Source organism: Prunus persica, chromosome G3, assembly GCF_000346465.2.
Source record: "Prunus persica cultivar Lovell chromosome G3, Prunus_persica_NCBIv2, whole genome shotgun sequence".
Taxonomy (NCBI): domain Eukaryota; kingdom Viridiplantae; phylum Streptophyta; class Magnoliopsida; order Rosales; family Rosaceae; genus Prunus; species Prunus persica.
Window position 1 is genome coordinate 10,228,768 of NC_034011.1, and position 14,588 is coordinate 10,243,355.

Sequence of the window (14,588 nt, forward strand, 5' to 3'; positions counted from 1 at the left end):
GGTGTGTTGGCACGCTCCAGAGTTCCACTTGTGGACATGAAATGGGCTCAAATCCCCAAGGATATAAAGGAGCAGATTTGGGAAGCAGTTGACATTGCTTTTGTGGTAGGTCAAGGGGGCAAGAACTCTGTGTTAGCTTCTGCTGCCAAGAAATGGAAGGATTTCAAGTCTACACTAACGAGGCATTATATCCTTCCATACACCAATGACAGGGAGAGATTAAGCCAACCCCTTGAAACATATAAATTCATAGAGAAAGCACAATGGGATGCCTTTGTAGCTTCAAGGTTATCCAAAGATTTTGAGTCTGTGCATTCTCAACATGCACAGATTAGGGAGAAACTTGAGTACAATCATCGATTGTCTCGAAAAGGATATGCTGGTTTGGAGGATCAATTGGAGGAAACCATGCCTGGGGTAGAAATTGATCGATCCACCTTATGGAAGAGAGCTAGACAGGACAAACATGGTAACATCCCGGATCCAAAGGTGGCAGAGAAAGCAAAATTAATTGTAAGCCTACTCACTCTGTTTTAAATTTTTATTAAACTGTGAATAATTCTTATTACGTCTTATGTTATATTTTGCGTCGTGTGAATGATATTACCACGTCGAAATTTTTTAAAAAACGTCGTTAAAGGTCTAAATCAGGAATCACTACTCTGTTTTCTGTAATTATAGCATAAGATGTCGGTGGTTCATTTTCGCGTCGTTTGTATTGAATTACTACGTCGAAATGTTTTAAACAAGGTCGTTAAAGGTGTGAATATTGAATCATCCCTCTGTTATCTGTAAATAAAGCATAAGACGTCGGTGGTTTATTCATTTCGTCATTTTAAAAACTAACCACGTCGGTATAACTACCGTCGTGATATATTATAATAACGTCGATTTATATGTTATTGCGTCATGTGAAATTATATAATACGTCGTTTGTATATAAATAACCGTCGTGTGTTTTTGTTCTTACTTTTTTATATATCTTTGTTTTAGGATGAATTGCAAAAACAAGTCTCGGAAGGCAAAGTCACTGTATCTGGCAGCAATGATGTGCTGACCATGGCTTTGGGCCCCGAGCATCTAGGCAGAGTGAGAGGAGTAGGTGCTGGGATCTCACCAAGGCAATATTTCAATTTACCCAAACCACAGAGAGTGAGCTTTGACGACCGTTTGAAGGACAGTTTAAGAGTTCTCCTTCAAGAAGAGACTAAAAAGATGGAAGCTAAGGCAAGGGAAGAGGCTTTAAGGATGGAGGCTAGAACGAAACAATTGGTAGAGGCTGAGAGGGAGCATTTCCTGAGTCAGCTTTCCCAATTAATTCCCAATTTTGATCCAAGCATGCTTAAACCAGAATTAGCCAAAGTCCCAAAAATCCAATGTCTGACAAAGCAAGCTGCTCTGGAGGTGATGTGAGATCCCTACATTTTGAGGATGATACTGCCAAAAATGGGAAACATCAGGAAGAAAAGGTAACATATCTGAACTTTGAATTCTCTGTTTTTTTTAAAACCATTAGACGTCGTTATTATTAATAAAACCGTCGTTTGAAATACATACCACGACGATTTTAAAAATAAACCGTCGTTTGTATTTCAATACCACGTCGTATTTAGTTTACTTGTTTTACACGCCATTAAACGTCGTTATTTTTAAAACTTTGTGGTTTTTAGACGACGGAGTTAGTCATTCCCGACGTAATAGATGAAGAGAAGAAAGAAGAAAAACAAGATGAAAAGGAGAAAGAAGATGACGACCAGGTATGTTCACATAACTTTGCCTTTTTTATTTGTTTTTCAAAATTCCAGACGTCGATATTTTTCTTTAAACCGTCGTTTGTTTACAACTTAGACGGCGGAATTTTTTTTAAGACGTAATAAATTATTCACCACGACGGTTTCTTCACCGTCGTTTAAATTCTTTTCAGACGACGTTTTATTCCTTAAACCGTCGTTTTTATTGAATTACCACGTCATTTTTTTTATTTCTTTAAACAGGTTATGAAAGTTGTTGATTATTCAAATATGGAGGCGCCATCTTCTTTAAAATCCCTTTGTCGTTATGTGGAAACGACACTCGTGCCTCAGGATAAGACCCTGCACTTTACAATTGATAAGGAGGTGTTTGGTCTAGAGCGCGATACCTTCCTCCTGCCTGAAGATATTACACAATTTGCAGGCATGGAAGAAATAAGAGCCACTGTCATTGCTGTATATATGAGGTTTGTCATTCTAAAATAATACGTCGTTGGTTTATTTATTGCGTCGTCTTAACTAACTAACCACGTCGTTAGTATGTACCGTCGTGATAAATATATTATAACGTCGTTGTCTATTTCAGTACGTCGTGTGAAATTTTATAATACGTCATTTTGTTATACATAACCGTCGTGTGTTTTTTTGTATATATGAGGTTTGTCATTCTAAAATGATACGTCGTTGGTTTATTTATTGCGTCGTCTTAACTAACTAACCACGTCGTTAGTATGTACCGTCGTGATAAATATATTATAACGTCGTTGTCTATTTCAGTACGTTGTGTGAAATTTTATAATACGTCGTTTTGTTATACATAACCGTCGTGTGTTTTTTTTTGCTGACTTGTTTATATTATTTTATATATTTAGGTACTTACACGATGTTTTGAAACGAGCAAATATGTGCAGCATGGTTGGCTTTATCGACCCTGCTACAGTTAGTGCCAGCTCTGGCACAATAGCTGACAGATCACGCCTACTAGCAGCTCGACTTCAGAGGACTGACGGTGAACAGATTTTCCTGATGCCTTACAATCCAGGGTTAGTCTCCTTAACAGGATTTTGTTTTTATGATTTTCAATAAATGACAGCGTATAAACTAACCACGTCGGTGTTTTATTTTATTGAGTCGTTTGAAACTACTAACCACGTCGGTAGTTATTTATCGTCGTGATAAATATATAATGTCGTCGATTGCTACTTTATTTCGTCGTGTGAAATATTATAATACGTCGTTTTTGTAAATAACTGTCGTTTTTATATTAATTTTGTGCAGCCGTCATTGGATCTTGCTGATTGTAAGAGCAAAGAGAGAAACCGTCTATTTTCTGGATCCTCTGCCAGGAAATCGTGTGGTCGATGAAGAGGCCAAAAACATCGTGAACAGTGCTATAAAAATTTATAATTCTCACATAGCCAGACCAGGCAGTAAGGCAGTAATTTGGAAAACTCTGTCAGGCACACCAAAGCAACCCAGCAGTGTCGAATGCGGGTATTATGTGATGCGCTTCATGAGGGACATCATCATGGATCCTTCCTTGGGGTTTGAGAAGAAGGTAAGAAGAAATTACCTTCATACATTTTACGTCGTTTTTTGTATTATCAACGACGGTCATGTAAAATTACCGTCGTTGAATAGATATAGTACGTCGGTTATGAAAAATATCGTCGTCTGTGATTGAATTTCTTTTTATTTATAAACCCTAATAGTCATTGTTTATGCAGTATGCCAAGGGAAAACAGGAAGCGCCATACCCCCAAGAAGCAATTGATGAAGTCCGGAATGAATGGGCAGAGTTTGTTTGCCTTAACCTGGAATAGGGGAATTATTGAACACTTGATATTTATGTATAATGTACAAATTTTGTCTATAATATATAATGTAAAAATTTGTTGAGGTTTTCTTAAATTAAAAAAAAAACAAACATACAAATTGCCTAACCGACGTGTACTACTTTTCCAACGACCTAATAAAGTCAAAAACCGTAAAAGGATATTTAGACGACGTTCTTTGAACAATTGAGTCGTTTATGGTTTACAACGTCTTCAATTTCTTAAGGGTTCAGGGTAGTACTTTGTAACGACAGCGGTTAAGTCGTGGAATATATATTTTACGTCGGATAGTTAAATATCCGCCATGGTTTCTCATTTCAACGACGTCATTTTAACAACTTAGTCGTCTATTACAATTTACAACGTCTACAATTTATTAACACCGACGTGGTTTGTTGTTGTAATAAGAATATTTTATTATTTTTATATCAAAATATTCAAAATAAATTTAAAATAAATCAGAAAAATGCAAAGTCAACTCCTATGAAGTCATTGATATATTTTCTTCCCCCTAAACCTTGAAAAAATTCATTTTGAATAACAAAAATTTAAAATGACCATCCAAAATAAAATTGTTTTGATGAGTCATAAAATCACTTCTAGTTTTATGGTTTAGGGTTTAGAGTCTAGGGTTTAGAGATTAGGGTTGTTATTTATTGGGGTTTATTTTTAAAGTATAATTTTTGGGTAGTCTAGGGTATATATTAGGCTGTAAAACCATAAACCCTTTTATAAACTTAATTTTTAAAATTATATAATTTAGTTTTAAGGGTTTAGGGTATTAATTGTTAACGACGGTGGTTGAGTCGTGGAATACATATGTTACGTCGTGCAGTAAAATATCCGACATGGTTTCCACTTTAAACGACGTCATTTTAATATGTAAGTCGTCTATTATAATTTACAACGTTTTCATTTTCTTAACCCCGACGTGGTTTTTCAGTCGTCTTTATATCAAAATATTCAAAATAAATTTAAAATTAATCCGAAAAATGAAGCGTCAAAATAAACGGCGTTACGTTCAGTGTTTCCGTCGTGGAATATTACATTTACGTCGGTTCTTGTAGAACTTTCGCCATGGTTTTTCTTTCGACGTTTTAAAGAGCGCGCGCTCTAAAAATTTTCGCGCGCGCTAAATGTTTTTATATTTGGCTCTTATTCTTATACTTCTAACCCTGAACCCTAAAATTTTCAGATTTCGCGCAACATAACATTCGCTCTCTCACTTCTGCTCTAATTAAAAGTTGCACTCTCAGGCTCCGTCGAATCTGTGAGCTCGTCCAACCTGTAAGTACAAACCCTATCTTCCCCTTGTAAATTCATTGAATGATATTAGGTTGTTTTGTTAAAGGGTTTTAGGTATATGCTTTGCGATCTGTTAATAATGTGCTTATAGGTATGGGTTCATGGATTTTCTGTTTAATGGGTTCATGGATTTTCTGTTTAATGGGTTCATGGATTTTCTGTTTAATGAGTTCATGGATTACATTATCTGTTATGTTGAATTGGGAATGGATTTAATTTTGTCGGATCTTTTAATTAATCACCCTATGTTATGTTGATTTGGGAATGGATTTATTGTTTTCATGCTTGGTTTCATGTATATGTTGGTTTCTTGCTTGGTTTCATATATATGTTGTGTTCTTAATGGGTTTTGGGTTCTTGAAAATAAACTGAGACACGACGCCTTTTTAGGCATACGACGACGATTACACGACGGTTTATGAAAAAACCGTCGTTGTATTACTTATACACGACGCTTTTTTCATAAACCGTCGTTTGTATTACTTATATTAGACGACGTCTGTTGAAAATCCGTCGTCTATATATGCCAAATACGTCTGTTTTTGTTTAAAACCCGTCGTCTCTGTTGTGTATTACTTGCTATTAGATCTTTGTATAATTTGCTATAGTGATGGTCATTGCCTGTATTTTCACTTTATTATAGATAATAGGTTATAGTGTCGGAGATGGATAAGTCATGGATGCACTCGGATAGAAGATCGAAGGCATATGAGTTTGGGGTGGAAGCATTTTTGAACTTTGCTGTAGAAAATCTTCTAACTACAACACATATCCGTTGTCCATGTGTTAAATGTGTTAATTTGAAGTTGTTTGGGGTTGGAATTATAAGGGATCACTTATACTTTAATGGAATTGACCAAAGCTATAAGAATTGGACATTTCACGGAGAACCTTGGGAAGCAACTACTAATGCTAGTACAAATGTTGAAGAAGATGATGGCCATAGTAGGTACAGTTTTGTGTATGAAGAAATTGATATGGATGATAATGATTTTGGTGATTTTGGTTCCGATCCGTATGAGTTTGCCAGCAGATCAAGAAATTCATCTGCCTTGGGGACACAGAATCATCTATCATTAAATGAGGGCATGATACAAAGTGTGAATTGGCTTCAGAATACAAAGGGATCTTGTTAGTTTGATAGGGCTGATAATCTCACGAGCACATTCTGTAGGGAAAAAAAGGAGAAACTAAAAAAACCACAAAAGGACTGATACGTCTTGCAATTACAGGAAGGAATCTGATTTGTCCAATTAGTTAACTGACTTAAAGATCAATTGATAAGGACATTTCACCAGATTTTCAATATCTTTTCACCACCCTTGTTTTTTCTTGGGGGTGGAAACTTGTCCACGATTTCAACAGAATCATCACTCGAATCGTTACTAGAATCATCACTCGAATCCCCATCTTCATTATCAGTTTCTTCCTTCGTAGGTACTATTTGCTCCCCATCATTGGTGCACTTTGCACCTTCTCCAGAGCGAAAAATGACAAGATCAAATAAAGGTGTACTTTTGCTGGAAATCAACACAAAAAGACACAGATCACCAACTTCCAAATGATTGTCACGCACAACGTCCATCCAACCACGCCTGAATCTGGGCCTTCCTTTGCTCAAACCAACAGACCAAGTTCTCCCATTCGAAACTTGAAGGATGACTTCACAGGAATGCTTAATACTAGGAGATAAGTTTTACAAGCTATCTCCTAGTATTAAGCACAATAGCACTTTCATTCAATGGCTACGCTTCAAGGTATATGTTGTTGAATAACATATTTCTCTTTTAATTTTCTTCTTATTTCTATGTTAGATTGAATTAAGATATATGATTAATTTGCAGGTTCAAAGTGAACTTGAGGAAGACAATCATGGCGTATCAGAAAATTTAAGGTGGCTAGCAGCTGGTCCAAACATGGCAGTGCCATTATATAGGAGGTATCTTATTAAAGGTATTAAATTCAATATCAAGGCACAAGATGATGTGCGGACAACTCAAAATAGTGGAGTTTATTTACTTGCACATACCATGCAAGTTGCTAGTGCCAAGGATAAAAACCCAATTCTCTCAAATATGGGTTTCTATGGTGTCATTCAAGAAATTTGGGACCTTGACTACCAAAAGTTTACAATCCCAGTCTTTAGGTGTGATTGGATAAATAGTTCTGGTCTTGTAGTCGACGAACTTGGATTTACCCTTGTAGATTTGAGTAAAATTGGACATAGGAATGACCAATTTGTTTTAGCTTCTCAAGTCAAACAAATATTTTTTGTTGACGACCCGATGCATCGTGGTTGGTCGGTAGTGTTATCAATGCCTAATAGAGAATATAATGATGTTATTGGTGATGAAGTCTTAGGTGATGTGATAATTGAGTGTGAGCCATTTACTAGAGGGATGCCAAATGTTGACACATTTGATGAACTGGTGGGTGAGTTAGGCGGTCAAAATATTCGAGATGGGTGTGAAGATATATGGATTGAATGATGCTTATGTAATTGGCAGTGTATGACATTAATTTTGTAATATATTGTAATGTGATTTCTTCACTTTCTACGTTCAAATAAAACACGACGTTATTGTGAACCAGTTATTCAGCATATTTACCGACGTCTTAAAGCAACGTAACAATGAAGAACCACGACGATATTGTGAAGCAATTATTCAGGATATCACGTCGGGGAAGGATTAAGAACCGCCATGTAATTCAAAATAACACGACTCCAATCCCATAATACCGACGTCTAAAAAACGAGATATATAATCTGAACGTTAAAAAATACGACATCATCATACATTTTTCACGTTGCAAGTTCTTTTATAAACGAAGAGGAACGAAATGAATTCCGACGGTAATTCATTATAACCGCCGTCTAATATCAATTAAACGACGTTATTTGTAATACGGCTCTCATCATAATCAACGCCGTCTATATGTTCTGTAATACGGCTCTCATTTATTTGGAACCGACGTTGTTTAGAAGTTCAACGTCGTCTATATTAATAAGTGCGTCGTGAGTAATGAATACATATAAATACAACGTCGACAATATAAATGCCACCGACGTTGTTTCGCATTCAACGTCAACTATATAAATACATACGACGTAAATAATGACACTGAAAACTATTTCCACGTCATCTTTTTTAGAAAAATCGAAGTGGAAAATTTATTTCACGACGGTTGTTTTTAAATAAGAGACGTAGTAGATTTCAATAACGTCGTCTTCTCATGTATTTAAAGACGTCATATTTTTTTTTGTCGTGAAAATTATATTTAACGGCGTAGTGTTTTAGTTGTCGTCGTTGTATGTCTATCTTGCGGCCTTGTTCTTTTAATATGTGTCATATTTTTCCTTTTTAACGACGGTGATTTGTTTGAGTTGGTCGTCTATTCTCATCCTCGACTATTTTTTAGAACTTTAGCAGACTAAACACGTATGTTTTTATTTGTTTTCGACGTTGTTTTATTTAACAACGTATAATATTTATCGTCGTTGTTTGTTTCTGAAAATAGGACGTATAAATTTTGTAATACGACTCTCATATATTTGTAACCGACGTTGTTTCGTTGTTCAACGTCTACTCTATAAATACATACGTCGTAAATAATGACACTGACAACTATTTCCACGTCATCTCTTTTATAGAAAAATCGAAGTGGAAAATTTATTTTACGACGGCTCTTTTTATATAGGCGACGTAGTAGGTATAAATAACGTCGTCTTCTAATGTATTTAAAGACGTCATATTTTTTATTGTCGTGAAAATGATATTTAACGGCGTTTTATTTTAATTTTCGTCGTTGTATGTCTATCTTGCGGCCTTGTTCTGTTAATATGTGTCATATTTTTCCTTTTTAACGACGGTTTTTTTAGAGAGTTGGTCGTCTATTCTCATCCTCGACTGCTTTTTTAGATCTTTTGCAGTTCAAAGACGTCGTTTTGTATTTGTTGATGACGTTGTATATTGTAACAACGACGATGATTTAGCGTCGTGGTTTATGAGGGAAAAGATGACGGTGGATTCCACGACCATTGAAAAACCGAATACACGACGGTGATTTACCGTCGTCTTTTTGCTTTTTTGTAGTAGTGTGAACCTACAAAAAAAGAATTCATTGCTATATGAATAGCATATAAAATTAAACTATGTAGCGTAAACAAATAAATTCATATCTGGATATAGTGATCATTATCAACAAAACCAATGGCAATCTCACATTGCTTGGTTTTGCTTGATTGAACTAAGAAGGGAAGAAATTTAAGGCATTGACACATGCTTAGAAGAATTAAAACCACATTCTAACATGTGGCAATAATATGCCCCATATCAAGCATGGTCATCCAACAACAAAAAATAGTGCAAATCCATTACACATTCCAACATTGTTTCATTCCCCCTTTTAAACAACCAATTTGCTGTGTAGCACTGCCTAACCGCGTAGCTCCCCATGAAAAGCTTTAATTTCTTGAGTTGACACTTGAAGGCCCGAAGGTATCAGAACCAAAAGCACTAAAACATGATCCGGCAGTTTTGGCCGGTATACATGTGCCTTTCTTAGACTCAAAATTCCCTACTCTAAGGGTCAACTATTTCAATCATGCATTAATTAATATCTGAGAAATAATTAATTTGACTTAAAAAGGGTGTTAAATACAAAGTCAATGGCCCTCTCTAAACCTTGTAGCTTGTAATGGATCCCGTAAAAGAGATGGAGCAGGACAGGTGGCCACTTGTTATTGGTCGAAAAATGGGATACTAGCTAAGTAATGTCTTGCTTAAAGATCCCATCTGTAACCTGCAAGACAGGTAGAAGGAGATTAAAGTCGGTGCACGAAATTCATAAACTATATATATATATATATATATATATATATATATATATACTGTCAATTTTCATAGATACAGCTTCATATAGAAAAGCTCATAAAGATTTCTTCAACCATTTGCAAAAGCAGAATGACGGTAAGACAACTTCTGTTTCTGCTTCTATGCCTTTTTGTTTTTTTGGGTAACAAATGAAATGAAGTTGAGATGATATATTAACTGACTACTGAATTCCTAAATTAATTTATGAATTTTTTTTTTCTTCTAACATTACAAAACCACTTGACATGATGCTTTTCATTTCTCAGACAGTAGAGATGAGAGTCCATATGGACTGCCCCGGATGTGAGAGCAAGGTTAGAAGTGCCCTTCAAAAGCTAAAAGGTATATGCACACCACCAAATTGAGTTTGGTGTATATATGTAACACCATTAAGATAGTAAATTAGAGGGATGAGAGAAAGAGGAGAGATGGGAGAGTACATTTTTGTTCCTGATGTCCACATCTGGGTTGCGGATTGACTTTCTAGCTGTGTGTTTTTATTTTTGATTTTGTTACCTTATTATCTTAAATGGTTTGCACTTTGATTTGGATTAGGTGTGGACAACGTTGATATAGACATGGCCATGCAGAAGGTGACGATCACCGGATGGGCTGACCAGAAGAAGGTTCTCAAGACAGTCCGGAAGACTGGTCGTAGGGCGGAGCTGTGGCAGTTCCCCTACAGCGCAGACCACAATAACTTCAGTACAGATCAATATTATAATCAGCAGTGCAATGGCCCACTCAACAACTATGCACCTCAGCCTTCATCATGGTACAACTACTACAAGCATGGCTATGATGGCCCTTCTCATGGCTATTCTCAAAATCCTGCAAATTCCACACGTGCTTATGGCTATCAAACTACTGCTGCCTTTAGTGATGAGAACCCTCATGCTTGTTCTATTATGTGATGATATTTAAGTAAATGTTTTTCCATTTTTTTTGAATAATTTGAGGTAATTAAATCCATTAGTTACCTCTAGTCTAGATAATTAAATCCAAAAGCCAGCTCTTGTGCACATAGTTATATCCATAAATTGCCTCTAGTTCAAGTAATTGAACTCATATAATACCTTTGGTATGGATTTTTAAACTCATAGTTAAAGTAAAAAAGTACCTATCTGAAAGGTTATAGAAAAAGGAAAAAAAAAAAGGAACTCATACATCTGCAACAGGTATACTCACACTTGACACATAATTTCATATACATAATTTCATGTGGGTGCTTGTCTGATCGATTGGTATAATATGTGAGTCTTTTCATTGATTAAATTGTATTTCCATATATTAGGAATACTATCCAGTAAGGATTTCAAAATTTAAATTATGAAATTCCAACAAAGAAATAATGCATCAAATTTAGATTTTCAACGTATTTTCTTTATTTACCTCAAAGGGTAAAATGACATAACAAAAAAAAGTAATAAATGTCAAAGGACCTACACCTAAAACCAAAAACGCGTAGACTATACTCAATAGCAACTAATCATTTTGGACCTAGATCTATGAAGTCCAAAAGAAAAAAAGCTTAAAAGCATTGATTGTTTTGAGTAAAGCATGTTTAATGCATTGAACTGGGAAAATTAGAGCAAAGAAACACGCACACATACATGCACAAATTGACACACAAGATACATACATATGGTAATCATGTTTCTAGTTATATAATGAAAGTATACTTCGCCGTATATATATAATAACTTAATTGTTGGCTCTACTTAAATTTTTTCAATGATTTTGACATGCTAATTACATACTAATTCATGTCTTGGCCAATTGATTCCAAAAAGACTCATACTGGTTTTAATCCAATGTTAAAAATATTTTTCTTTGTAGCTTTGTGTATAGTTGATGAGGTAAGAAAATAAATTTCATTTTTTTATTATTATAAAGAAGTATAGAACTTTGAGTATTGTGATGGGCTGTAGCACTATGTTTGTTTCTTAAAAATAGAACATGAAAACGGTGATATATATATATATAGAAATTCTCCTATGCGGACGTCTGGACGTTATTATTATATAGATGCTATGTATTTTCTACTACTCTTTCCTACTTTCTTCGTTTACAATGACATACACACGATAATAACGTGTGGAAATCTAGATGAAAGAATAAATGATAAATAAATAAATAAATATATATATATATATACAGAGAGAGAGAGAGAGAGAGAGAGCTTCAATTGAAGGATCTCTCAAATAAGAGGGAGACTCTTGTAGGGCCCACCACGCATTATATTTCAATGATCTGAACTGTCTAGTTTTAAGATATTCCCTCAAAGATAATCTATGCAAAATATCACTTAAAACCGAAACCATTCGACTACTCAATTAGATGGTTGCTATTATAACCTTTTTATAAAGCACCATGTTCATCAATTTGCATGATTTTTTTTATTTTTTTTTTATAAGAATGATCTATGACTAAAGATTTGAAAAATAGACATTTTGGATCGTTGAAAAAAAATTATTAATAGAGCTTAAAGGGTGTCCCTCAAATAAATGGAAGCTCTCTGTAGACCCACATATATATAAAGAGCTTCAGTTAAAGGATCCCTCAACCTTGGGCACATGAACGTTGTGGTGGAATCTGATTCTCGGGGGCGTCATCCAAAGTTTGAAAGGTATATTGCCAGGGGTGCTTGGACCATCTACCCCATTATCCCTAAAATTAGGGAGATAAATCAGTACTTCCACTCAATTGGTCTTGGATTTCCACATCAGCAAACGAAGCGGCCTATTTCTTTACGTTGCTAGCTCAGGTAAGGATGCGCATGGAAGTTTGGGTCGACAAACCCCCGTCCTCTCTGACCCATATTCTGAACAAGGACGGCTGCCTTTGCCCTCCCCCTACCTAAGGCTTTCGATGGTTGCTAGCCAGAATGGACATTGACTTAATGCTGTGGTCTTTACTGTTTTTCTGGTAGCCTGAGTTCCGTTTCTTTCTTGCTCATGTATCTCTACTTATCCTTATCTTTCGGGCACCTCTTTTCTCCTTTATGGGCTGGGCCCTTTTTTAATGTTTTTCCTTGTGGGTTATTTTCCTAGATCTGTTAATAAAAGCATCTTTTAAGACTATACAAAAAATAAAAAAAAAAATAATAAGTGACACCTTTTGTAGGGTCCACCCCACATCATATTTTAATTATCTGAACCGTATAGTTTTAACATATTCATTTAAAAATCATCTCTGCAACAAATCACTTAAATTCGAATTCATTTGACCACTCAATTAAACAATTGTTATTTTAGTAATTTTTTTTAAAACATCGTGTTTGTTGCTTTTTGTAAGATCCCACATCAACCAACGAAGAGGGGGTGATGTGCCTTATATGTGCACACCCGCATCCATCTAGCACGAGGCTTTTTGCGAGCTCATTGGCTTCGGAGTCGTAGAAACTCCGAAGTTAAGCGAGTTGGGGGCTAGAGCAATTCCAGGATGGGTGACCCACTGGGAAGTTGCTCGTGAGTTCCTAGAAACAAAATCGTGCGGTCAGAGAGGGGGGCCCAAAGCGGACAATATCGTACTACGGCGGAGCCGATCCCGGGGTGTGACAATTTGGTATCAGAGCCATTCTGCCGTGTGGTGCGAGTGTGCCGACGAGGACGTCGGGCCCTTAAGGGGAGTGGATTGTAAGATCCCACATCAACCAACGGAGAGGGGGTGATGTGCCTTATATGTGCACACCCGCATCCATCTAGCACGAGGCCTTTTTGGAGCTCACTGGCTTTGGAGTCGTAGGAACTCCGAAGTTAAGCGAGTTGAGGGCTAGAGCAACCCCAAGATGGGTGACCCATTGGGAAGTTGCTCATGAGTTTCCAGAAATAAAACCGTGAGGGCCAGAAAGGGGGCCCAAAGCGGACAATATCGTGCTACGGCGGAGTTGATCCCGGGATGTGACACTTTTGTTATGCACAATTAGATGTCGTAATGGTTTCCAATTTGCGCAATTTTTTGCAATGATCATTTATGAGTGAAGACTTGAAAAATAGACGGTTCAAATAATTGAAATAAAATTCAGGGTGGGCCCCAAATGGTGTCCTTCAAATAAGTTATTTGAGGAATCCCTCAATAGAAGAGGATTGTATAGCTTCAGTCCAAGGGTCCCTCAAATAAGCTTATTTAAGGAACACTCTTTGTAGGGCCCACCACACATTGTACTTCAATTATCTAAACCATCTAGTTTTTAGATATTCCCTCAAATATCATCTTTGCAAATAATCACTTGAATCTGAAACCATTTGACCACTCAATTACATCGTTGTTTCCTATAGTCTTTTCTTCAAGCATCGTGTTCGTCTATTTTGTTTGTCCCAATTAGATTCCTTAATAATTTTCAATTTGCATGATTTTTTACAAAGATGATCTATGAATGAAGGTTAGAAAAATAGATGTTTGGATCGATCAAAAAATATTTGTGGGGAACCCTACAGGGTGTCCCTTAAATAAATTATTTGAGAAATTCCTCAAATGACCTTATTTGAAAGGACACCTTGTGGGGTACACTTCATATTCTATTTCAACGGATCCAAGGGTCCTATGTTTTAAGTCTTCAGTCAAATATCATTCTTGCACCAAAAAATAAATAAATAAAACCATTAAGATATCTAGTTGTGATAAACAAAATTGACGAACATGGTGTTTCAAGGAAACACTAAAATGACAACCGATTAATTGAGTGGTATAAATGGTTTCGAATTTGCATTATTTTTTTATAGTGATGATCAAGGATGGATTCAGGAAGTTTACTAGGGGTGGACTAATTTTTTTTCTTAAAGCAACAAGCATTCTTGCCATGAGTGCGGGAGACTTTTTTC

The 14,588-nt window shown here is 36.0% G+C and overlaps 1 protein-coding gene across 1 annotated transcript; it reads left to right on the plus strand.

Annotated features, from left to right (window-relative positions):
• LOC18783103 (heavy metal-associated isoprenylated plant protein 28) lies at positions 9,802-10,769 on the plus strand. The gene is made up of 3 exons (XM_007216144.2): positions 9,802-9,861; positions 10,032-10,107; positions 10,321-10,769. The coding sequence occupies exons 1-3, from the start codon at positions 9,856-9,858 to the stop codon at positions 10,677-10,679; spliced, it is 441 nt and encodes a 146-aa protein (XP_007216206.2). The 5' UTR covers positions 9,802-9,855; the 3' UTR covers positions 10,680-10,769.

Excerpts from the sequence above, each read along its gene's own strand:
- LOC18783103 (XM_007216144.2), top strand. Across the intron at positions 10,108-10,320 it reads TGCCCTTCAAAAGCTAAAAG|GTGTGGACAACGTTGATATA; the intron begins GTATATGCACAC and ends GATTTGGATTAG.